Consider the following 25154-nt stretch of genomic DNA (forward strand, 5'->3'; position numbering starts at 1 on the left):
TTTAAAACATTTCCAGGTACATAGAAGAAATGTGCTCTCACGCTTCCTGCAGCAAGCTCGGTGCCCCATGGCTGTTGGTGGTATGACTCTTGAGATGAGAGGTGTACTTAACACGTTTTTGAACTGTTGGGATTCTTACAACTAGCGTGTGTTTTATTATCAGGAAAAAAATATTAAATAATGAACAAGGATCATAAAGCTTTATTCAATAAATATAATCAGAAATTTCAAAATACTTTATTCCATATGTAGCCGATTAAAGGGAAAAAAGAGAAGAAAATGTTTGAAAAGACTAAGTCAGGAGAAGGGAATGTTGGGGAAACGCCAGCAATAGAGAAATGGGAAATTAACAAACGCAGGTGGAAGCGAGAGGGGTGATCGGGGCCTCGTGACTCCTGAAGTACCACCTGGCGTGGGTCTCAGCTCACGGGTCACTGGGGGCTTCCATTCCTCCTTGGCAATGACAGATGCTAAACTGACATTTGTAGAATGAGTCAGGACTCCGGAAATCCAGAAGTCCTTTCAAAACCAGGAAAGCTGTCTCCTTAACTATGACCATCAGGACTTGGGTAATCCCCCCCACCAAAAAAAAAAATTGGCTGCACAATTATAAGATCTAAGAGAATAATTCAGTGTTTCTGAATAGACTTTAAGATCCTCAAGGCCATTCTTTTAAACTAGGTCTTAGCATCCATCTGCCACTCAAACACTCAAAGCCTTTTATTTTTAATCTGAAATATTGGGTTCTGTTCCGATGCCTCCAAACCACATTTGAAAACAGTTTACTCCACAGTTCATAATTTTTAAATCCACGGGGAAAGAATGGGATCATCTGGTCTGGTCATGGGGACACCACGTGGAGAGAGGTCAATACCCCTGGGGAGGTATGCTTTGCCCTGGCACAGAGCAGACGAGCCTGGATAAACCCACATGGTGCTGGGGCACCTGAGGAGGGGTCTGGGACTTAGACATGGTCCTGGACCACCGGGACGGGGACCATGGGCAGGCTGGCCAAAACAGTGCTAAACACAATAATGTCACGACACGTGTATCACAGTACATGGCCGAGGGTGTGGGGTGGGGGTGGGGGCTGCTGGGGTCTCCACAGCAGCGGGGTCAAAGCTCATCTCCGGCTGACTCCTCACAGACGGATTCTGATTTCCTAAGAGAAGCATCTAAAAATGTTTGACTGAAACGGGCCTGAGGCCCCACGGTGCCTCACCGAGGGCACCAAGGAGCAGCAACAACACGGACTCCAGGCAGAAAGCGCAGTTCTCCAGTCTTTATTAAAGCTAGGTCCTCCTGCCGACAGCTGGGGCAGGGCGGAAGCAGCTGGGCCCCGCAGGGGCGCCGAAGGTACGCGCGGAGGGGTGTGCCAGGAGGGGCGGCGCAGACCCGGACCCCGGCCACAGGGGGCCAGCCCGCCTTACCCTTGGCCCTTCCTGAGGCTCCAGTCCCACAGGGAGGGGAGACCAGGACGAGGCCCCCAGTCCTCCTCAGCGCCCCACCCCACCCCCTCACCCAGCCAGGCGACTTCTCGCCACCACCATCCAGGCCCTCGCCCCACCCACCGACTACCGCGCATCCTCCCCCCAGCCCCTAGCAGCCTGGCTGCTGGCTCTCAGGCCCCAAGGCCACGTCTACACTAAAACGGAAGGAACTAGGTCTAAAAGGGAATGCAGTCGCTTCAGAATGTTTCCTGGCCCCACTCACGCTGGCCAGAGGCGTTGACACCCGGAAGGCCTCACGTGAGCCATGCCTCGGCTGCCTGCCCCGGGGCCCAGCCCGGAGGGTGGGACACTGGCCCCGTGCAGGCCTCGCATAGTTGGGTGTTCGGTTTGTCACTGAGCCACGGGTTCAGGACCTCACCCACAGAGCGGGCCGCCAGTGTGCAGACCGCCTGCCCCGGGAAGTGGGAATCCAAACAGAAACGCTGCCTGCCTCTAGCGTAGAATGACAGAAGCGGTCAAAGAAAGGGACCTGCAGATGTCATAGGGCCCTGCCTAGGGGATGTGAGAAATGACCCTGCCACCAACCTTGGTCACTTTACACCGGGTTATTAAATCTAAGTGAGCGTCGGGGCTCAGAAGGGTGGGGCCTCGTGTGTCCACCTGCTCCAGGAGAGGTGGCAGCCCAGGGGGTTGAAGGCTGGGGCCCAGGGCCCCCAAGGATCTCTGAGCGTGCCACCTCCAGCGCGGAGGTGAGTACAGAAGGACTTAAAGGGAAGGCCGAGACTGACACCGCCCCGCCTGACAAGCACCTGGCCCATCTCGGTGCTGAAGTGGGCTGAGGAGAGTAGGTGACTCCCGAGAATAAGGCTTCAAATTCCCTCAGGACCACGAACACCTGCGACCCAACTGCCCCCACGCCAGGACGAGAGGTTTGGTTTGTGGCGATTGCTCCTCCACCCCGATCGTCAGGCCATACGAGAGATGGAAATAAATACCCTCGGTCAAGTCAGAATCAAAGCTGTCCCAGCCGCATCTCGTCCCCCCAGCTGGGAAGGAAGACCGTCCCCAGGAAACCTACAAGGCTTCCCTGCTTCCCCGCGCAGCCCTTAAAACTCCCCAGACGTTCGCTAACGACCAGAAGGTCCCTCGGTCTCCCACTGAGGGATGGGGAAGTCGCCTGCAAACCCACCGCAGCAGCCGAGCCTTGGCCCTCCGCCACCCCACCCTCCCCCACTCGCTGTCGATCCCGGCTACAGACAAACCGGCCACCGGTCCCGCAGGCCACCCAGGTCAGAATCTGAGTAAAATAAATTATATCGCCCGCCATCCCCCCCGCTTGGCTTCACAGCACCGACCCAGGGGTGTTGCAAGTTTAGCCGAGGTGGCCGCCTGGCCCCGGCTTCCTCCGCGCGGCCCTCCTCTCCCCGTGCGCCCCCCGCACGGCCGGATGAGCGGGCGGCCGCCTCCGGGGCCGGCGCGGGGGGGAAGCCGGACACCAGGGCTGAGGGAAGGCACCGCACCAGGACTGGGACCCTCAGCCCCGCGAGGCCAGGGGGGCGAACAGCCAGCGGCCGGCGCCCGAGCCGCCCGGTAGAGGGGCCGGCGGCCTAGCGGGCTGCGCCTCCGTCGGCCTTGGGCTTCACAGGACGCCCCCCTCGTAGGCACCCGAGGGACCCGCAAAGGCGGCCGTGGCCTCGGAGCCAAAGCTCGTCCCCCCCGCGAACTCCAGCAGAGTGCTGCCGCGCTCCCCCGGCCCGGCGCCCGTGCTCGGCGGCCCCTTGGCGGGCGCCTCGGGCTTGGGCGCGGGGGCCGCGGCGGCGGAGCCGGGCGCGCCGGCCGCGCTGCGGTGCGTCTTCATGTGCGTGAGCAGGTGCGAGCTCTGCGAGAAGCGCCGGCCGCAGTTGGCGCAGGCGTAGGGCCGCTCGCCCGTGTGCGTGCGCTGGTGCGTGACGAGCACCGAGCGCTGCGAGAAGCGCTTGCCGCACTCGGGGCACGGGAAGGGCCGCTCGCCCGTGTGGCCGCGCCGGTGCTTGGCCAGGTTGGAGCGCTGCGCGAAGCCGCGGCCGCAGTCGGAGCAGCGGAAGGGCTTCTCGCCCGTGTGCGTGCGCCGGTGCCGCTTGAAGTCCGAGCTGTGGCCGAAGCCCTTGCCGCAGTCGGGGCAGCGGTGCGGCTTCTCCTCGGCGTGCGCCCACTGGTGCCGCGTCAGCGCCGCGCTCTGCCCGAAGCGGCGGCCGCACTCGCCGCACGCGTAGGGCCGCTCGCCCGTGTGCGCGCGCCCGTGCGCCGTCAGGTGCGCGCGCCGGCTGAAGCCCGCGCCGCACACGCCGCACACGAAGGGCTTCTCGCCGGTGTGGCCCCGCACGTGCGCCGCCAGGTGCGAGCCGCGGGCGAAGCGCGCGCCGCACTCGGGGCAGGGGAAGGGCCGCTCGCCCGTGTGCGTGCGCCGGTGGCGCGCCAGGTGTGAGCCGTACACGAAGCTCTTGCCGCAGTCGGCGCAGCGGTGCGGCCGCTCGCCCGCGTGGTAGCGCTGGTGCTTGGCCAGCGCCGCGCGCCGCCCGAACGTCTTGCCGCAGTCGGAGCAGATCCACGGGCTCTCCTCCTCCGCCAGCGCCGCGGGCGCCGGCTCGGCCAGCAGCCCCCCGACGGCCGGCCCGAACGCGCGCAGCCCGCCGCCGCCGCCCCCGGGCCCGGCCCCGCTGCCGAAGGGGTCGCAGGCCATCCCTGCGCCCTCCACCAGGGAGAGCCGGCCCCCCAGGGGCCCGGGCAGGGGGCGTCTGTCGGGCGGCAGCCGCTCCCCGAAGTCCGCGAGGCCCAGGATCGGGAAGCCGTCTGGGTGGAGCCAGGACTTGGGGTGCACGGGAAAGTGGAAGCCGAGCGGGTGCGAGGAAGGGCCTTCGCCGTCTCCCAGGCCGTTGCCCAGCGCAAGGAACCGCCGGTCGCGCTCGGAGTCCTCCTTGCTCCGGGGGGTGGGCGCCTCCGCTGCCGCCGCGCCCTCCTCTTGCGCCTCGGCCTCGCCGGTCTCAGGGCCCTCAGGCCCCGTCTCGGCCTCCTCGGGCCCCGCCGCGGGCACGCTCTCGCAGGGCTCCCGCAAAGGGCCCTCGCCGCCGGGCTCGGAGCAGCCGCCCCCGCGCCGGTGGCGCTGGAAGTCGGCGCGCAGGCGGAAGGCCTGGCCGCAGTCAGGGCAGCAGTGCGGCCGGTCGGCCGTGTGCACGGCCTGGTGCCGAGCGAGCGCCGAGCTCTGGCTGAAGCTGCGGCCGCAGTGCGGGCACGGGTAGGGCCGCTCGCCCGTGTGCGTGCGCTGGTGCGTGACCAGGTAGGAGCGCCGTCCAAAGCCCGCGCCGCAGAAGGCGCAGCGGTAGGGCCGCTCGCCAGTGTGGATGCGCCGGTGCGTGACCAGGTGCGACTTGTAGACGAAGCGCTTGCCGCAGTCCGGACACGGGAAGGGCTTCTCGCCGGTGTGCGTGCGCTGGTGGATGGCCAGGTGCGAGCGGTACACGAAGCCCTTGCCGCACTCGTCGCAGCCGAAGGGCTTGACGGCCGCGTGGTAGCGCTGGTGCTTGGCCAGCCGGGACCGATGCGGGAACACCTTGCCGCACACATCGCATGTGGTTTCCGGCCGCCCGGTAGGGACAGCCACCTCGGCAGGGAACGCCCATGGCGCCAGCAGGTTCGCGACTGGCTCCCGGTCGCCCAGGAAGGGCTTCACTTCCGAGCCCTCGGCCAGGGCGCCGAGGCCACCTGGGTCAGGCCCCCAGCCCTCCGGAGTCTGGGCCGAATCTGAGTCGTCGGGGCCCCACGTCCCGGGCACGTCCCCCACACCGTAGGCCGCCGACCACAGCCCGGGGGGCTCGTTCTCCTCCTCAGCTACCTCCGCCAGGAAGTCCTCGTCGTCTTCCTCCTCATGGTCCTCTATGTCATCCGTCCAGAACCAGGCCCCTGGAAGCGGTAAGGGAAGGCCAGCAGAGATGAGAAGCGGCGGTGACAGGGGCCCCTGGCAGGCTCCCGCTCTGGGGAATCGGGGCCTCCGCGGCCCTGGCTGCGGAGTACCTGGCCTTATGAGCCCCTAGGCTTCGCTCAGCACCCCTCCTTCTCAGGGTTCTTTCCCACTAGCCTCAGGTTGCCCAGCAGTGGGGGTGGGGAGGGGTCTTTCACTGCCGCCTTGGGGCAGACCCAGAAAGGCTGCCCTGGGCCAAGGCCTGGAGCTCTCTGCACTCACCCCGAGGCTCCAGCAACTGTGGGCACTGCCCTGCTAGCGAAGCCGACAAGGGCTTGGCTTCTTGAGTGGCTGTGCATTGGGTAGCGGTCCCAAGTTGGCTCATACTGTGCATGAGCTGCAAGCCACTTCTCGTCACAAAGGACAAGGACCCCCAAGTTCCTGCTATCCCTCCTCTACCAAGCCACACGCAACCTCCCCCTCCAGTGCAGAGCACGGATGTGGGGGTCAAGTCTGTAGGGTTTCCGGGTTTATAAGGGAGTGCTGGCGTGCCTGCCATCATGGTACCCAGGGAGAGGACTAGTCCTTATGGGGCAAGGCCTGAGCTGCATTGGGGGGAACCGCCTGGCCGTCTGGGCCCCCGGTGTTCCAAGGCGCCTGCATGCTTTCTCACGGACACTCTGTGCCACGTGCTGCAGCCCACCCTCGGGATCCCAGCATCTAGAAAGTTCGGGTCCCCACGAGGGCACAGGAATCCCTGCACCCACCCCACCCATGTCCACCGTCCAGGCTGAGGCCAGTGTCAGCCTAGTGGGTGAGTCTGGATCACTGAGTCCTGACCCGGAGGGAAGGGTGGGTGAGCCTGCCCGCCCCGGCTCAGCCCACGTCCTGTGTTCCCCGTGCCATTCTACATATACGGTGACGCAGGCACCTGGGGAACACAGCACAGTGCTGAGTGAAATGAAGCCAGACAGAGCTGCAGACGTCGGCTGTGAGAAACGTGTGTTTCCCGTGACGGGACGGCGCAAAATGGGTTTTTATTTTTTCATCCTTTGCAACAATTTTTAAGTTTTCTATAGTTAGTAATATTATACTATTACAGTAAAAATAACCTTGAACTAAAAGTTTCCTGTTATTAAGCTGAGTGTACCTCCAAATGCCACCCATGGCCATGAGTGAGTGACATGTGCCCCCAAACAGCACAGAAAAGGCCCAGCTCCTCCTCACTGTGAAGGCTGGAGCGCCCCTAAGGGGCAGGGAGAGGATGGCGGGGACAGGCAGCGGGGGCCGCTGCTCAGGTGCGCTGGGAACTCTTTCAGGGGGTCTCAAGACGGATTTTACACCTAGACTCTGGGGAGGGTCTTGAGCGGTTTTAATCAGAAACTCTGTACGGCAGGAGATTCAAGCTGAGGAATAAGTGTGATGTCTTAGTGGGTGGGGGGGGGGGTGCACCCCGGTCCAGCCTAGGTTCAGTGAGCACTTGTTGGATGAGAAGGAGACACTGAGGCCAAATGAGAGGCCGCCGACAGGCCAGCTCAGCTCCTCAGGGCCGGGAGGGCGGGCTGCGCCCAGCGGCTCCCCCACACCACCTCCTCCTTGGGCTCTGGAGCAGCAGAAAGCCGCCGGCTTGGAGAGGCCGGCCCTTCCTGCCCCCGTCCCCGCCCCCCAAGCAACGGTGGGCTCTGCAGAGGGGGCCAGTCCTGGGAGGGGCCTCCGTGGACCTCATCACTAGCTCTGGAGCTGGCACGGCCACTTGTCCAAGGATGACAACGACTAAATGCACAGCAGTGGCAGTGGCAGAGGCCCCACTGACACCGAGTGAGGGGGAGCGGGGCCTCCAGCCCCGGGGCCGCTGGAGCCGGCCGCACCCAGAGACGAGACTGCGAGGCAGTGGGGTCACTGGAGGGGACCTAGAGGGAGACTAGCTTGCCCTGAGGCCAGGCTCTGTCTCTAGCCGTCTGCCATCGGAGTGACCCAGGGTCAGGAGGTCTGGCCCCTGCAGAGGGGACTTCCAGTGTAACGGTTACTCCAGGCGGCAGTGGGAACAGAGTCCACAGGAGCTGGCTGCCACTCAGACCCAAACCTGTTCTGGAGCCCATTCGGGTTCCTCATGTCAACCTGTGAGACCTGAGCCAGGGCGGAGAGGATGAGGGGCGGGGGGCGGGGAGGGGGTTCCAACAGTGGCCCAGAGCGTCAACTACAGTTGCTGCTTCCAGAATCCACAAGACAGAGAGGTGGACCCTGGGGAGTGAGACAGACGCTTCATCGCCCTGAGACATCTGCCGCTAAGGAATGACCCTGGGTGACCAGCTAGGCCAGGCCCAGTGCTCTGAGGCCTCATGACAATCCCAGGGGCCAAAAGGGCCCTGTCGGCAGAGCCCCAAGACACCTCCAGAAAGCGCCCTACCTGGGCACTAATAAAAGGGCCCTGCGGCTGCACAACTGGCACACCTGTGTCCCTGAGCTGCTGGGAGGGGGACTCGGGGCACACTCCTGCAGCCATGCCCCTGCTCCAGTGAAGATGTAGACTGGGCAGGAAACAGGGTTCAGCCTGGGGCAGGGACCTGCCAGGTAACTACAAGGGCCATCTGCAAAGGAGAAAGGAACCTGTCCTCTGAACCCGGTGAGAAGGTGAGAAGGTGAGAAGGTGAGAAGGTGAGGTGAGAGGGCGGCAGGGAAGGGGCAGGGTCGGCAGAGGTGAGGAGAGAGCGTGCGGGGGTGGGGGGTAGGGCAGGGAGGCTGTTTAGCGAACAGGCTGCAATTAAGGAGGACCCTGGATGGACTTGCTCTGCTGCGTGACCCTAGCCTTTGCTGCGGTGTGATCCCAGCAGACAGGTGACACATCTAAGACTATCCTCGGGCGCTGCAGATGGTTGGGGCTGAGGATGAGGAGTGGGGGAGCATTCCAGGTCCACCAGCCTTGGCACAGTGACAGGCCCAGCTAGCCAGCGCCCACACAGGTTCACACAGAACACCAGGGCTCTGCTCTAGGCCCCTACGAGAACAATGGAGAACGGGGCACATCTAGACCCTGTGACAAGAGACTGGCCAAGCCAGCCCCGTCACCTCCAGGGGGCTTTTCTGAGATACACTCATTAACAGGACACATGTCACCAACATCCCAGCCTCATCATGGAGGAAGCAGCGACATTTCTCGCCAGCCAGAGCCCTCGCGATTCGGAAGCCCAGGAAAGATTCCAAGAGGGCCCCAGAGGATGTGGGCACCCCAGCAGAAAAGCCGCCCTGCAACACAGTGGAAAGTGAGGCCCGAGGCTGGGCCCACCAAGGGCGAGTCACGTAATCGCTGCTTTAGGTCGGTTTCCTCATGGGCGAGGTGAGTAAGTCCCTGCCCTGCTGTTCCCCGCGGTCGTCAGGGGGATACCGAGCATGCGGGAAAACACTGAGGCGCACAGGACACTTGTGGGCACAGCATCATCTGCGTTTTTCTGTATTTTTATTGTCACACACATCTGTCAGCTGCTCCGAGTCTATCCAGTGCCCCCACCAGGCTGATGTCACTCCAGCCCGGAGCCAAATGCTCCCACTGTATGAGGACGCCCACTGGACTTCCTGAAACACCAAGAGCAACTCACAGGCCTCCACGAGGCATCGCCACAGAACAACAGGCCGACATACTCAGGGTAGAAACTACAGGTTTAGTTCACATTCTTTATTCTCCAGACAAGTAAAGTGGGGCTCAGAGAGAGAGAGGAACAGAGCCAGGTCCCAGGTCTCCGAAGACACCTGCCACCCGGCCCTGAGTGCTTCCTGCAAGCATTTCTCCAAAATCTCTCCAGAGGGCCCAGAGCTGCCCACCCAGGCCCTCCCGGGACAGGAGGGAAGGCGGGGCGGGGGGGACCCCTCGACTCAAAGATGGCCAGAGAGGTGAACCCTGGGGAGTGTGTGAGCCCAGTGGACATGTTCTGGAAAGTTCAGCTCACGCCTGGACTTTCTGGGTGGAGAAGCCAGAGGACCGGCTGGAGCACACCAGGCCTGAAAGCCCGCTCGGCACCTGTCCCAGCCCCTCTGCGCCCTCACCACCGAACGCACGCAGAGGCTCCACAGTGAGGACAGGGGACCATTTCTAAAGGCTCCTAAGAGGAGCCTCTAGGTTCTCTAAAGACGTCCCAGCCTTTCGGCCTCCATGGACTGGGACTAAGAGGAGCCAGCCCGTCAAGCCGAGGCTGGCCCATGGCAGCGCCCCGGTCTCCACGAAGCCCACCCCACAGCACATGCCGCCAGCACCGGGCTGCAGCAGAGGCCAAAGGCTGGCAGAGCTCCGAGGACCTGTGGGCAGAAACCCCACAGCTCCGTCTCAGGCTCACCTGTGTAGACGCCAGTGACGATGTCTCCCTCCTCAGGACGGGGACTATCTGGGACCCACGGCTCCTCTCCTTGCTCCAGCCGAAAGATCAGATCCGGCTTGGGGATTGGGTATCCTGGGGGAGAACGAGAGGCAGCTGCAGGCCCCGCCTCCCACCACACAGCCCCGCCCCCTCCCAGTCCTCTCCTGGGTCCTCTCTCCTCTTCTCCGTCCTTCCAGGACCAGGCGTCCCCACTCTACCCCGCTGTGGAAAACCCCACGTCCCCTTCTCTCCGGGAGCCGCCCTGGCGCTCACAGCCCTCCTGCCAGGCCCCTCTCCACACCTTCACCTACGGGTGCCCGCCCCTCTCCTCCATCGCCTGACTCCTCTCCCTTCAGGCCTCCAGGGAGCGTATAGCACAGAGGCCCGAGCTGGACTCCCCAGAACATGTCCACCTGGCTCACACACTCCCCAGGGTTCTCCTCTCTGCCAGGAGCAGGGTCACCCCTGCTTCCCAGCACCCCCTTCTCCAAGACCCCGGGACTCCAGAAGCCACCTCTCAGACAGCTGAGTCCCGGGAAGCCGTCGCGCCAGAATGCCTCTTCGGGACAAACGCCCCTGCTTACCCAAGGACACCAGGATCCCGTAGTTCTCCTGCATGACTTCCTTGTAGAGGTCCCGCTGCGCCGCGTCCAGCCTCTCCCACTCCTCCAGTGAGAAGTACACAGCCACGTCCTCAAAGGTCACCAGCCCCTGGAAAACGGAGCCCCGGTCACTGCTCTAAGCTGCCCCAGGGGAGGCAGGGGCCCTCCAGAGGGAGCGGCGGCAGGCTACCCCAGCAGGACTGACCGTGGAGCTCACGGGGGCACAACTGATAGCCCGTCAGCCGCAGGCCCACAAACGTCCGACAGTACTGGGGCCTTGCCGTAGCCCTGCGAGGAAGGGACCCTGTCCCCGTTCAGGGATGAGGAACCCAGGCTCGGAGAGGGCACACGCCTCGCTCACACAGGGACAGAGCCAGGATTCACACGGAACTCAGAGGACAACGAGGCCCGAGGCCCCACGGCCGTGCTGCATGGCTGCCCTGTCCACTCCTACTTCACTGCGTGGCTCGAGCCAGCAGCCACGTCAGCTAGCTGAGGGCCCACGCCGGGGTGGACACGCAGCACCAACTTGACCGAGTGTGGGCACCGCTGCCCGACCAGACTGAGCGCAGCAGGAACTCAGAGCCCAGGCAAGTGGCAGGCACGCCAGGTAAGGGTCACAGCCCTACCTGGACACAGACCCAGGGCTCCGAAGGGACTGCACAGTGCAGGTGAGGGGGTGGCAGTCGACACGGTCAGGACATCCTAATGACCTGGGAGGGGTTGGCCCCAGTAGAGTGGAACCGCATCCCATGGCCTTAGGGCTAGGGACGCCTGGCGCTTTCTGCGGCCACATCCCAGGTCACAGTGTGGACTTGGCCTGAGGACCAGTGCCGCTGCCCTGCCAACGGGGGTCTCAAGGCCAGCAGGTGGCGAGCTCCCTGGGGAAACCCTGCCTGGTTAACTGGGCTCCAAACGACAGGGCCGCCCACCTGAGACCCAGCCGTCAGGAAATCCTCCTCGTCGTCCTCCAGCTCCTCGTCCTCGTCCTCTTCCAGGTCCTCCTCCCTGGCCGCGGCCGGACCCTGGGGGGCCTGCAGGGCTGAGGAGAAAGACCCGTTGGGGGCAGCTGCCCTCCGCATCGGGCCCCGCCGCCCTGGCCACGCAGCAGGCCGCGTCAGGAGCCCCCAGCGCTCCCGCGCCCCCTCCCCACGCGCGGGCTCCCGTCTCTTACCGCTTTCCTGCAGAGCGAGGGGCCCGGCATCACCGCCGCGGCCAAGGCGCTCCTCGGCCCCCCACGCTGGACTCAGCTCCTCCGCTAGCACCTCCTCCACGTCCTCGTCCTCCTGCAACTCCACCTCCACCTGCTCCACCGGCCCTGCCCACGCCCCGGCCGAGGCCTCCTCGTCCGCCACCTCCGCCTCGTCCCCCTCGTCTTCCTCCTCCTCTTCCTCCTGGTCAGGATCGCACTCCGACCCGTCCTCCGCCCTCTCCAGCTGCACGGCTGGGGAGTCTGGAGCCGTGTGAAGGGCGGCCATCTTCTCTGGACGCTGGCCTCCCCGTGGCCTGCAACACAGCCAGCGACAGTGCTGAGCCGCCCAGGGGGCTCACCGGCTCCTCCCACTGGCCCCGGGTGGGGGTGTGGGGGGCGGGTTTTACCGCCCCGGTGTGTAGTGATGGCAAAAGCCACAGCAGGGCGGGGGTGGGGGCGCCTCTCCACGCTCTGGAGCGAGCGGCACAGGAGACATTCTGCACCCAGACAGGTGCCTGAGAGCCCCGCTCCACGACCCCCCATCACGTGTCTCAGCCTTTAGGGACTGCTGCTCTGCCCGTGGAGTAAAGCAGAGATTTATCCTCCAGGACCACGAGAAACATCACGTCCAGGCAACATGGCCTGAGGGTGGCCCGAGTTTAACCGAAAGCCGAGTGTGGCCTGCAAGGCACAGCCCACCCGCCACACAGAAGGAAGTGCTCACCCAGCCCTTGACACGCAGGAACTCGGCCGGCAGGGCGTGTCGCAGGAGGGGTCTACGCATGGGCAGGCTGCAGACACGGGCACAGGGCAGAGGCGACAGGGAAGACCAGCCTGGTCACTCCATCACCCGGTGGCCTCTCCGGGCAGCCGGCAGGTCGAGCTCTGTCCTGCAGAGGCGAGAGCGGAGGCCCTGAGCGTGCATGACTCCTGCACCTCCCTTGCCTCTCGCCCTGCCCAGGGCACCGGGTCATGGGGATTCAGTTCACCGCCACATTAGCAAAGGTGATATGAAATGCCCTGGGACATCTCTTCAAGTCTGGGACCGGAATCCTAAAAGCTGAACTGTCAAAGCCTCAGGAGCTTACAGGGTCCTAGTCTCACACCAACGTCACAGCCCGCTCAACCCCGGCGCTCAGGAGAGCCACAGCCACACAGCCGGGCCCAGGGCTTTGGATCCACGCGCGGGGGGCTGGGTGGGTGGAGGATGAGGGGGGTCGTGGGGGAGCACTCCTCCCCACCAGCTGTGCGTCCTTCTTCAGCCCCAGTGGAGTCCTGAGGGCAGGACAGAGTCACAGTTCGGACCAATCAGTTTCTATGGCTCCTGAGTGTGAACCGAAGAACAGGTCCATCGCCCAGCACCGGCTCCACCAGGATCTCAGACCTGAACAGGTTCAGTGCCGATGTGAGCCACGCCCACTGCGATGCAGCCACCCAGAATCCTGGATGAGAGCACGAACCCCAGAGGGATCCTGAAATTTCAGGCACGAGGGGCAACGGCGCCCAGCCCGGCTCATCTGGCTCTACCAGTGGACGGCGTCTGCCACAGGACCCCTAAAACGGGACAGAGGCACAGGGCACAAAGTCACCGGGGCCACGAGGACAGCTCGGGGCTTGGCTTATTCCCTAACTTGTCGCCGTTCTAACGGCAGCGTACACTCACTCTCTGCACAGCCTTGAGCTACTGCTTTAAAATCCATACTGTAACAGCTGGGCGCTCAGAGCATTCACGCAGCTCCTCCCAGAGACCAGAGCCAGGGGCCGCGCGCACTAGCGTCCAGGAGCCGCCTCTGGCCCGACCCTCATGCTCCCCCCGGGCTAGCTCCAGCCCATTTCAGAGTCACGATCAGTGAACTCACGTTCACAGGGGAAGGACTACGCCTAAGAGGGCCACCCTGGCCTCCAGGCTGTCCCCGGGCCAACCTCCTTGGCCTCCACAGCTCTCTGGGTGTGTCAAGGTGCCCGAGGTGTAGAAACACATATGCCGTGTGTCGCCCTGGCCACCTCCGGGAGGATACAGCCCTTCCACTCGGAGCAGTGAGAATGCTCAGCAGGTTTCCCACTGCCACCCGCCGCAGGCTCAGTGGAAGCTTCTTCTTACCCAGGTCTCAGGCTGAGAATTCAGGCCGAGCCCAGACGCCATGCCAAGCCAGGCCACCACCCAGGGCTGACTCCTACAGGCCCGGCCGCCGTATCCAGGGACTCACACTCAAAAGCAGAAAACACCGTGGCTTTGGAATGAAGGGCCCCCACGCTCGTCCCGCCTCAGGACCTGTGCACGTGCCCCCCGCCGGAGCACTTGTCCCCTCTTCCTCACTCACCTTCCAGGGGCAGCAGCCCCCTGGGCCCGTTGCACACAGTGCCCCGGACTTGGCCCTGCAGCACCCGTATTTACACACTTATGGAACTGCCTGCTCACTACCTGTCTCCAGGGTGCACAGTCAGCTCCCAAAAGGTGGAAGTTCCCTTGGCTCATCTCTGAATCCTCCCATGCCAGACACAGAATAAGTGCTCAAATGTTTACTGAAGAAACGACTCTGAAGTCTATAGTGAACGCAATACACACGACATTTTTAAAACTCAGTATTTGGGCCCCGCTGTCACATTCCACGACAGACTGACCACTGTCGAGGGTCCTTCCACCTGGAGCGCACCCCGGCAGCACTGGAGAGTCTGCCCCCAAAGGGCTTTGACCTAAGGTCCCTTCTCCCAAGAAGTGCGGCCGCTGATGACCAGAAAAAGGAAAGGTCCGGCACTCGCGGGTGCTGGCAGTCACTCCGCGGATGGGGCCGGGGGAACGCCTCGTGTACCTCAACCTAGAATCCAGGGCAGAATGGTTCCAAAGAACGAACCTCAGTAACTTGAGCACTACGTTCTTTCCGTCACCCCGGGCCACGTGTGTGCCAGGCCTGCTCCCCCAGACCCGCGCACGGTCTTCTCCTGCCAGCCTGTCGGCCCGCCAGAAACTCACTCTGCTCACATCCACTTCTGGTCAGATGCCACAGGGGGTCAGGTAAGCAGCCTCATCAACACGAACCCCGCGTCATCCCGTACCCTTATTTCTGCAGGAGCCGTGCACCCTACGACACAATGCGGCAGACAGTTAGAACTATGGGTGAGAGGATGCTTCCCACGGGGAAAGGGGGACCCCAAGGACAGAAAGGCTGGTAAAGTTGGAAAACTGTTACAAATTCTCTACAAAAGTGGAGAAGCAGACAGAGGAGAAACATGTTCCACGTCTGCCTGGGTTCGTTCCCTCTGGGGGGCCTCACTGACCACGCCCCTGTGATTCAAGGCCTTCCAGGCTTTCCCCTCCTCCAGGAAGCCTTCCTTCCGTGACTACTGGGGTCCTCACTGTCTGTCCACCAATCTGGACTCCCCTCCTCTCCTGGGTTTGCTCCTGGTGCAGGCGTAGCCACGGGCCATCCTAACTCCCTCCCACGCTGGCCAGCTCCCCAGACCTGCCAGCAACTGCTGAACCAAACCAAGTACCAAAGTCTCCCCACACAGGCGCAGCTAGGGGCCTGATCCTCCTGCCCCGCCCCACCCCCCCACTCCAAGGGTCCTTCACCGAAAGCCGGCCCCTCTCCCACCTCTGCGGCCGTGTGGGGCAGCCCGGCCCCATCCAACCCCAGTGATGGGTTCCCCTACTGCAACAGGGCAGTAGAACACGGCACAGCAGCCCATCTGGACCTCCATTTGCAGGCGAGGGTGGACCCAGACAAGGCCCCCAAGGTCACTAAGCAAGCTTATGGGGGCGTCAGGCCAAGCCACCTCCATTCCTCCAGGGGACTCATCGGGTCTCGGCCTCCCGCAGAGGCCCCATCGGCAGTGACAGCCCCTCCTGGATGGGTGTGTCCCCGTGGGCGCCCACGACCCACCCCACCCACGCCCCTCCGGCCTAGACGGTGGGGAGCACCTCCCGAGCAGTCGCTCGTGTCCTCCCCAACCCGCCTTCTCGGCGAGGCCCGCGTGGACCGGCCCTGGGGGGCTCGCGGCCCGCCCCATCCCGCGGGCCCAGGCGGGGGTCGCGGGCCGCGCCGGGCGTCGGCGCGTCCACCGAAGGCCCAGGCAGCGCGCCGCTCCGGCCCCGCCGCGCGCCGGCCCGGGCCCCGCCTGCCCCGCCGCGCGCCGCGGCCTCCCCGCGGCCTCCCGCCCGGCGTGCAGGGCCGGCGCCGGCCCCCGCCCCGCGCCCGCGCCCACGCCGCACCTGCCGCCTGCGCCGCCTCCCGGCGGCCCCGCCGCCCACTCACCGCGCACGCCGAGCCGGCCGAGCCGCCGCCGGACGCCGGCGCCGGGCAGGGCCTGCGCGCCCCGCGCTACACAAAGTGACGGCCCCGGAGCTGCGCGGCGGCGGCGGCGGCGGCGGCGCGTGGGCACCGGAAGTGCCGCCGCCGGCTCCGCCCCGCCCGCGCACTCGGGGGGGCACTTCCGGTCGCGCGGGGTCGAGCGCGGCTCCCGGAGGGGGCGTGCGTGGCGCGAGCGTGGCGCGAGAGGAGGCTCCGTGCGTGCGACGGCGCCCTCGGCCGTGCACCCGGGCGCTGGTGTGCGCCGGCGACCCCGCCCCGCGACCCCTCCCCGTCCTAGGAGTGAAGGCTCCGGCCCACCCCCAAAACCCCCACTCCCCTGTGCCTCGACCTCGAGACCCCAGGGGCCCCGCCCTGCTCCTGGGTGCTAGGTCCTGTGGCTCCGAGCCCACCTCCATTCCAAACCATCCGGGCTTCATCCGTCAACCATGATTCGGGGACCCTACCCAGTGCCAGACCTGCGCTAGGCCCACCCTGGCCTCAGGACCCTCCCCAAGCCCCCAAGATAGTGAAGGGAGGTGATGACCACTACAGGGGAGGAGAGGGGAGGAGGGACTCGAGGAGCTGTCCCTCCGGCCTGCTTGCAGTCAGATCCGGACATGGTTGTGGGCAGTGGCTGTACCTTGCTGGTGATGTTGGCCGGTGCCCACAGCCCACCAGCACAGCTTTAGGCCTCTAGTGCCAGGCTAGGTCAACGGAGGGTGGGGGTGGGGGTAGGTTACCCAGAAGGGATGAGGACAGTTGCTCAGGGCCAGGGGGCTGGGGCAGCTGAATAAATCCGATAAGGACCTCTGGGAAGGGGCCATTGATCAGGTGGATGGGTAGAGCCCACCTGTGGGAAGGCTAGGGTCCTCCAAGCAGAAGGCAGAAGCAATAGGTGATCACAGGGAGTGTGAGAAGGTGAGGTCGGTGGACTCAGGCTACCTGCGGTCCTCCCCAAAACCTGTCTGAATTCACACACACACACACACACACACACCGGTTATGCAGCTGGGGTCTGATGTGAGCTCTTGCACCCACAGAAGATGGGACCCCTTTCATCTTGGCTGCAGCCCCAGTAGGCAATGGTGTGGCTCTGCTCTTCCCACTGGCACCATTCTTCTATTTCCTGTAGTTTCCTTGGACCCTCAAGACAGAGCAGGTTCACACCCGCCTGACATAATAGCTTCCCGCTCTAGAACCTCTGTCCTTCAGGGTGGTTGCAGCGCCCCGCCCCCCAAAGCCCAAAGCACCAGCTGCCTGTCCTCCAGCTGAATCTCATAATGATTGTGTTTGGCTCCTGGTATTTTTTTTTTAAAGTCTTAAAATTAATAACTAACACTCAAAAATTGAGGGTCTCTTGTAAAAAGATGGAGGAAATCAGTTCTGCCCACGCAGAGCCCATGCTCTGCAGAGCACAAGTCAGGGAGGCTCCCGCCTTCCCTGGTCTTGCAGTAACGACGTTCTGAAAGCACCTCATGGCCCCACTGCTCCAACTTCTTGAATCTCGCAGTCCCAGCCAAGTCCCGTTCGCCAGCCCTCTCTGCCCACCCCTCCCTGTGGGTTCGTAGGTCCTCAGCGACACCCTTGTTCCCTCCAAGTCTCCCAGCTCGATCCCTGCCTCTCCTCCCTCTCGGTGGGAATTCTTGATCCCGGTGTGTGTTCACAGCTTTACACTGGGCAGGGAGTCGAAGCCTTTGCGTGGAGCTCCAGGCGAAGCAGGCCCTAAGAACCACGCGTAGAGGCCATGAGAACTCGACAGAGGCAGAAGGGCCACAGTTTTGAGGTGTGAAAGCTGATGGGGGTCCCAGGGCTGTGGGGGAGATTGGTTAGCAGGGGTGACCGGCAAGAGCAAAACCGAGAAGGCCTGCGTGCTCACTGCGTTCCTAGGACAGCCTGTGGGACCAAACGCCTGAGTCCAGAGTCAGAAAAGCCGTGCCGACCCCACCCACAGGAAGACACCACTTAGGGCCATCTGAATTGACTCAGGGGGACTTTCCGAACTCAAAGTGACAGTCCTGCCTGGCGGTGACAGAGAGCCCTTTGATAACAATTGTAAATGTCAGCAGGTCAGTCTTCTAGGGTACGGACCATGGGAATCGGGAGGGAGGCTGATGTTGTTTTTGGACGTGACATGCTGGGATTAGATGCCCGAGTTCTGCCAATCGCCTGCCTCTTCCAGGGGCAGCTGATGCACCAGAAACACAGGGACGTCAAAGGAAGGGACCCAGCCCTACTCGAGGCCTCTGCCAAAATTAGGCAGCTCAGGAGAAGGGGACAGAGGGCAGCCCTGCATCGGGCTGGTCCACCCTCTACCCAGCTGCTTACGAGCAGAAGGAGAGAGGACAGGGGCGGCTGGCAGTGTATGCAGGGCCTGTGCACCCTAAGACAGAGGGAAGCAGCAAGAACAAGAAAAACAAGGCCCCCAGCTGGACACTGCCGCTCAGCTCGACCAGCGGCTGGCCTGCCGGCAGCTCTTCTCTCTCAAGGGCACTGGGAGGGGTTGGCGGCAGCAGGCTGGGCGGCGGCGGGTGGGGGAGCAGGAGCTCCTCTCAGCCACAAGGCTAGCTTGAGCATCCGCACCATGCCGCCTGGGCTGGCCGGGGGTGGGACAGCAGTGAGGGATTCAGGGCCTCCATGCCCAGAGGAGGGGAACTCCTCACTGTGAGGTGCCAACTGAGAGGTGTGGGCCAGAGGCTGAGGGAAGCAGAGACAAGGAAGTCCCTACGCCTTCACGGGACAGGCGGCATTTCAGCCAAGCCTGGAGGTGGGGAGCTTGGGGCAGGCCTGCAGGGACAGGGCCATCCAGTGGGTGGAGCCCATGGCAGCAGACAGCCACCAGAGATATCAGGCAGGGGTGAGTCATGATTGACCAAGATGGCAGGGGTCCAGTTGTGTGGCAGGGAGCTGTCCAAAGTTCTGTTAAGGTGCCCCAGGTGGAAAGTGACAAGGCTTCAGGATGATGAAGTGTCAATCCATTGAGGCTGCTGTCACGAAGACAGCATAGGGCAGCTTAAGCAACAGGCCTTTATGGCTCAGTTCTGGAGGCCGGGAAGTCCGCGGCGCAGGCGGGTTCGGTGTCTGGTGCGGACCGCTCCCTGGCTCACAGCTGGCACCTCTTGCTGTGGCCTTCTACAGTGGAAAGGATCAGGGAGCTCCCTGGGGTCCTTTATAAGGGCACTAATTCCATTCTTGAGGTCTCCACCCTCAGGACCTAATCACGCCCCAGAAGCCCCACTTCCTAATAATACCATGACGGTGGGGGTTAGGATTTCAACGTAGGGCTTTGAGGGGGACACAGACATTCAGCCCATAGCACAAGGGGACAGAAATGCTGTTTTTTTTGGGAATCGAATCTCTTGGGAACACGCCCTGTTCTGCGAACCTTGACACCACTGCAAAGGACTCTGCCCATCACCCTTGCAGAGAGAGCCCCTCCCTGCCCAAGCCCACCCCGCCCCACAGCTGTCCCAGCCCCCCGCCCAGCAGTGCAGGCTGGGGAGAAGGCGAGGCCCGGGCTTCCAGAGAGCAGGAAAAAGCTGCAGACAGAGATGACAGAAGTGTCCCCCGAACAGGGACAAAGGGTCAAGTCCAGGCCCCTGCAGTGAGGCAGAAAGGACCAGGCAGGGGCAGGGCCTGGGCCGCGGACAGAGGAGGGATGGGTGGGCGATGGCAGAGTCTCTCCTTGACCAAACTCCTGCTCCGAGCCTCATGTCAAGCAAGCCCCCACTCCTGGGCCTCCCTGACTGACGTCGCGCCGCCCACTTTTAGCAAAAATCCTGTCAAATCAGTTTAGCCAGACTCCCCACCCTGGATATCTGATCACCTTCGTACTGAAGTGCTCGCCCCACTGCCCCCCGGGGGGTGTCCGATCGCCCCCGCCGTCCTGTCGGGGCTGTTTAACCCGAATCCCCCACGGCTGCGGTTTCTCTCCTAGTAGTTTCCCATCCACCGACCCCCCCGCCCCGCGCTCCTAGGCTGTAAGCCCCACTTGCCCTTGCTATGCTCAGAATTGGGTCCAGTTCTATTCTGAGGTCTCTTTGCCCCGATTGCACTAGGCCCTGAATAAAATCCGTTTTGACCACTTTAGCTGCTATCTAGCTCTGGTTCCCTTTAACGGTGGCACATGGGGGCTGGGTGGGGACATTGGTCATCACCCTTCTGTGCCGGGTTCCTTGCCAGCTCCCAGTGTGACAGCCCAGGAGGGCGTCCTCCAGGAGGAGACTGGCTGGGAGCTCAGTGGGAGTGAGCCCTGTCCTGCCAGGGGACCAGTCCCTGAAGGTGGCACACACCTGCAGGCCATTCTGGGCAGAGGGACAGCTGGCTCAGAGCGTGTACGTCCTGAACCTCGCAGAATCCCACACACACCCAGAGGCCCTGTACCCCCCATGTCCTTGTGTCCCTGCTGGAGAGCCACAGGAAGGCTAACACACAGAATGGGCTTCATGATCATCCTCACTGCCATGGGTGGGCTGACGGCCCCCTCGCCATCCACACCCACCAGAGGGCGGAGCAGAAACGAGGCAGCTGGCAAAACTGTTTATAGATATGTAACTGTGACGTGGATCTTGTGCGAATGCAAAAGCATATGACTTTTTGGGAGACGATTCGATTCCTTACATCTTATTTTTATGGAAGCATTTTCAGACAACTTGGGAAGTGTGTCAGGATTGCGTCGGGCGGTAATTGTCAGTCCACCTAAGCAACAGTTCACACAGACCGAGACGTCACTGCCCTCTGGTCAGAGGCCTCGGTAGGAGGTGGGCCAATGATATAGGTGTTTTATAGGTTCGACTTCATCTCATTCCCTGGAGAGTCTCCATTTTACTGGCGAATTCTGGGCCTACCTAGCTGGCCCCCAAGATGGCACAAATAGAACCCAAGGGTCAGTCGGCCCAAAGAGATATTTGCCTAGTTGCTAAGAAAGTGAAATGACACCCTGCCCTACTGTCATTATTGTGACGACCACATCACGAAGGGGCAGGAGGGACTTCACGCCTGGGTCCCTCTGTCTGGCACGAGTTCCTAAAATAGATAAAACCTTAAATCCTTCCCTGGCTTCCTCACAAAAACAACTTTATCCCTACTTTTTTTTTTTTTTTTTTTTTCGCAAAACCTTGCAGATATGATCATTAGATGAATATTTAAAACTAATTCTATTCTTGGTAACTCTGTGGGTTTTTAATAAAATTCCCACTACATTTTTTTTCTTTTTTCACTCAATGAGCCAGCCGTCTGAGGTCAGGACTCCTTTGTCAAACTTCCCAAGTAAAACTCCTTCCTTAATGCTCTTGTCGCCACGGTTTCCTTTCTCATCACCCGTCAGGACCCGATGCGATGCAGGCAGGGAGGGGCACAGAGAGACAGAGTTTCCCGCACCGCACCACACGTGAGGACGTCGGAGCAAAGGTTGACTCAGTCCAAGAGCCACAGTTAGGGTTAGGGAGGAGGCGGGGGTTGGCGAGGGGGCCTGCCCCGCCCTGCGAAGCCTCGAGGTGGGCCGTGTCCGCTGGGAAGACGCACACATTTTAAAATCGGCGCGAAGGTGCCGTGTGTGTGGTGTTGGTCTCGGACTCTCCCTTCTCCATCCCTCGGTTCGTCAGTGAGTCAGGAGGAGGCCGGGCAAATTCCCTCGTGGCCCCCGCTTGGTCCCAAGCTGCTGGTGCCCATGTGGCTCCAGGCGAGGTGGCCACGTGCCTAGGCCGGGTGGACGCATGGAGAGGTCTAGAACTGCTTCCACGGGCAGAGAAGTTCTGGGGATCGGAGGATGCGAGATCCTGGAGCCACGTGACAGTAAAACTTGGAAATGCTAGGGGAAAAGAAAAACAGTGAAAATACAGCTCAAGTGGCGATAACTTTATGTGATCCGCATAACAATGGCAATGGCATCACGTGACCCAACTAACGCTATCTGATCTGGCATCTGCATCCCACCCCCAACTGCTGGTGTCCAGCAGCCATGGGGGTCGCGCCCCCGAGGAGCTGCTGCTGTAGTGGTGGGAAGGTGGGGGGCGTGGAGGTGGGCGGCCTCTCCCGCCCCCCCCCCCACATGCCCGGCCTTCAGGCCCTGGGGTTTCGGCACCAGCCCAGGTCTCCCCTGGCTGGGTCTCGGTCACTCGCTGCTGGCCCTGCCTCCCCTCTGTCCAGCCCCGTCTCCCTCTAATGTCCCTTCCAGGACTTAGGTGGCGGGGTGTCATGTGTCTGTGCAGATGGAATTCCCTCATTCCTGATGCTGGAAGCCAAACTGGACTTTGGCCCTGGGAGCTCTGAGTGGGAGAGGAGCTGATCATGGCTTCTGGGCCACGCGGATTGAGGCTCGGGACCAGGGAAGGTGCAGTGAGGGCGGCAGGCAGGAGCCCTAGGGTATCTGGCTAGGGTAGGTGGGTGGGCTGTCCAGCTGCTGGACCAGGGCACCCCATGGCCCCCACCAGGGATCGACCTGTGACATGTATTCTAGATAAAAGCGTAGGGGAGCGAGTGTCCCTGGAGGGGGTCACGTTGGAGGGTGGCCATTCCTCTTCCTGCCGCCCAGACTGCTGACTGGGGAGAGGCAGGTCACCACACTCCCACACTCCCCGGAGCCACTTCCCATTCTCTGAGAGTACGGAAGAGCTGCCGGTGCTGCTGCGGGGAGCCGGGCATGACGGGGGGCGCGCATCTGTAAAGGGCCCACCCAAGGAGCGGTGCCCAGGATACGCCTTGCCCCACACACATCCGCCATGCCCCACACGAATCCCACGCCGGTGGGACCCCTCAGCCCTGCCCCTGTGTTGGCCCTGAGGCCCCAGCCAGGGCCCCTCATCTGCCTGCCCATCATTCCGGATCCCCTGGCCTTCAGCACCTCTGCTGGTCTGGGGGCTTGTCTGATGAGGTGACTCAGACTTTCACCCCTGAGGGGTCAGCATCGTGATTAAAAGATCTGGGGACCCCCATGCCCCCAGTGGAGGGTTACTCAGGGAACTGGCTCCAGACGATCTGGGGAGGGACCGAAGAGGTCACATTGCATACAAAAACTGTGAACGGTGGCGCCTTACGGCCCTCCCCCAGGGGCCCCAGCTTCTGTGATGCGTGGGCTCAGAACTGGCTCAGGAGTAGGAACTGGGAGGAAACGAAGGCTCGCCACTGGGGAAGCTGGCACTGGGTTGTTGTTTTTTTTTTCTGATATAAGTCAAGCAATGCCCTAGTTGGCTGCCCATCCACGGTGGCCCTGGGAACGCCGCGGTGTGTCACCCAGCACCTAGACGCGGTTACCACCCCCACCTTCCTCCCCATCAGCGATTATGCCCACCCTGCCCTTGCGGTTAAGTGCTGCCTCTGGCCACTGCCACTCCAGGATCCCGCCACCCCCGTCGACACGAGGGAATCCAGCTCCACGACACCACCCCCAGCATCGGCCCCGGTCTGAGAACAGCCCCGCTAGGCTCCTGGATGAGGCTGGCGCCCGCTCGCCAGCTCATCCCTATCTCTTAGCAGAAGGAGCATCCTCTGGGCTCTCCCAAGAGCATGGTCAGTAACTGGTTCTTTGGAGTAAAACACATCTGTTTTCTCCGGATCTCGGACAACTTCCTCCACACTCTGCCGACAAAGTCCGAGTGATGTCTGCTCATTTACTGCAGAGCATTGGGACGGCTCCAGGTGCCCCTGCAGGGGCATTCCCGGTGGGACATAGAAGAGAGCCCCCAGACCAAAAAGCCTCCCTCTCCAGCCTACTGTCCCACCCACTCCCAGCCTCTTTCCCTCCAGGGCCCCTCCCGGACACGCTCCCCAGGGTCCTGCCTGCCGGCGAGTATTAGCCAGAGCCTGAAGCTCCTTTGGCTAAAATCCCTTCCCTCCCTCAGCAGAGCCAGCACTTCCCAGCCTCGGCTCTTGTTATAGGACCAGTGGCCAGGAGAGAGGCAGAGCGGACCTTACGGAGAGCAAGTGTCCTGAAAGGCATCTGTCTCGGTGAGACCCCTGCAGGGCCTTCGGACAGGTGGAGGTGGGGGGCCAGCTGGTATTCTTAGCGAGGGAAATCGAGCCACTTCTGTGGGCTCAGAGCGTTGGGGGAATGTGGGGTCTCAGTTCTCAAGCACATCGCCTGGATATCGCAGGTCCTGGCCTATGCTCTTGCCTCAAGCCCTGAGCCGGGTCCACGGGAGTCAGCCCTTGGCCGAAGGAAATGAGGGTCACTATTTCACAGAGGCCTCTGACTGTCCCTCTGTGCCTTAAATTGGTAACTGCGGACCTGAAGCTCCCATCCTCCCTCATCATGGTATAAACTGCGCTCACCGAAACCAGCAAGCTCCACCGTCCTTATAATAACCATTTCTCCCACATCTCAAGTGCTCATGACAACGCATGAGCCAGGGGGCCCCCTACAGCTTGGCATCCTGTCCTGTCCATCGATGCAGCGGCCAGCGGTCAGCACCCACAGCGGGGACACTGTTGCTCCAATGGGCCTATGATCCAAGTCCAGAATCCCCCATTTAGAATTCACCCCCTAGGACCACCGTCAACACCATCGATCTCAGGGCAGGCGCCTGAGCACACCTCAAAACCAAGGTTCGCGTGTGAATGATTTACTACGGCTGTGCTCCCAGGGGTGTTGGAGTAAGGGAAGTGGACGGGAAAGGAGACAAAGCCAAGTAAGGGTGCAGCCGCAAGCAAATTCCTGCAGAGATGCCTCGATGAAATCCCACAGCGAATGCTGGTGCGTGAGCCTCACCTCCACGCTCCTGGCCAGAAGCCGGAGAGCTTGGCTTGCAGCCTCCTTCCTTCCATACCCGTCTCTCACGGGATGAGGGCCCCCCACAAGGGGGCGCACTCTCACGCACATCCCGCTCTCTGCACGAGTGGATTAAGGGGCTTTGGAGGCCCCAGCGCATCCAGCAAAAAAGAGGTACGGCTGTGGGCTGTTGGAAGCAAAAGCTGGACAACAGAGGGATACGCAACGGTAAAATGGGATCTGAGCGCATTTAGCTGGTCAAGTCTTAGAACCAAGGACTCTCAGGCCTGGGAGGGACCTAGGGCCTCAGGACTCCCCTCCAGGCGGCCATCCAACAACCGCACCCTCACGGCTATCCCAGCATTCCACTCCACAGTTGGACTGGACTGATTCGATTTTGTCCTGAGGAGATGCCCAAACCGGCCTCCTCAAGCATTTACGCCCTGGTTCCCCATCCCTGCCACGTGGGTTCCACGGCATAAGCCCATCCCCCAGCCAAGGGTCTCAGGCCAGCAGGGTCTGGGTAAGGAGCCCTGGGAATGGACCCGAATACTAAGTTCCTTGCTTCTAGAGCAACCAGGAAAATGTCCCATAAAAATGAAACCCCGCAAAATTCAGAGGTGAAAACAGACAGGGCGA

At 62.2% G+C, this 25154-nt stretch overlaps 1 protein-coding gene across 2 annotated transcripts; it reads right to left on the bottom strand.

Annotated features, from left to right (window-relative positions):
* Window positions 1–1267: 1267 nt before the first annotated feature.
* ZNF316 (zinc finger protein 316) lies at window positions 1268–15908 on the bottom strand. 2 transcript variants are annotated; one of them, XM_016155214.2, is made up of 8 exons: window positions 15779–15908; window positions 14497–14605; window positions 12250–12415; window positions 11508–11839; window positions 11266–11375; window positions 10316–10442; window positions 9711–9824; window positions 1268–5387 (listed from the first exon to the last, which is right to left on the bottom strand). In XM_016155214.2, the coding sequence occupies exons 4-8, from the start codon at window positions 11809–11811 to the stop codon at window positions 3091–3093; spliced, it is 2952 nt and encodes a 983-aa protein (XP_016010700.2). In that variant the 5' UTR covers window positions 11812–11839; window positions 12250–12415; window positions 14497–14605; window positions 15779–15908; the 3' UTR covers window positions 1268–3090. The 2 variants fall into 2 exon arrangements, with proteins under 2 accessions (XP_016010700.2, XP_036080806.1); XM_036224913.1 differs by having other exon boundaries at window positions 15736–15895.
* Between the last annotated feature and the right edge of the window lie 9246 nt (window positions 15909–25154).

Source organism: Rousettus aegyptiacus, unplaced genomic scaffold (genome assembly GCF_014176215.1).
Source record: "Rousettus aegyptiacus isolate mRouAeg1 unplaced genomic scaffold, mRouAeg1.p scaffold_m13_p_7, whole genome shotgun sequence".
Classification (NCBI taxonomy): Eukaryota; Metazoa; Chordata; class Mammalia; order Chiroptera; family Pteropodidae; genus Rousettus; species Rousettus aegyptiacus.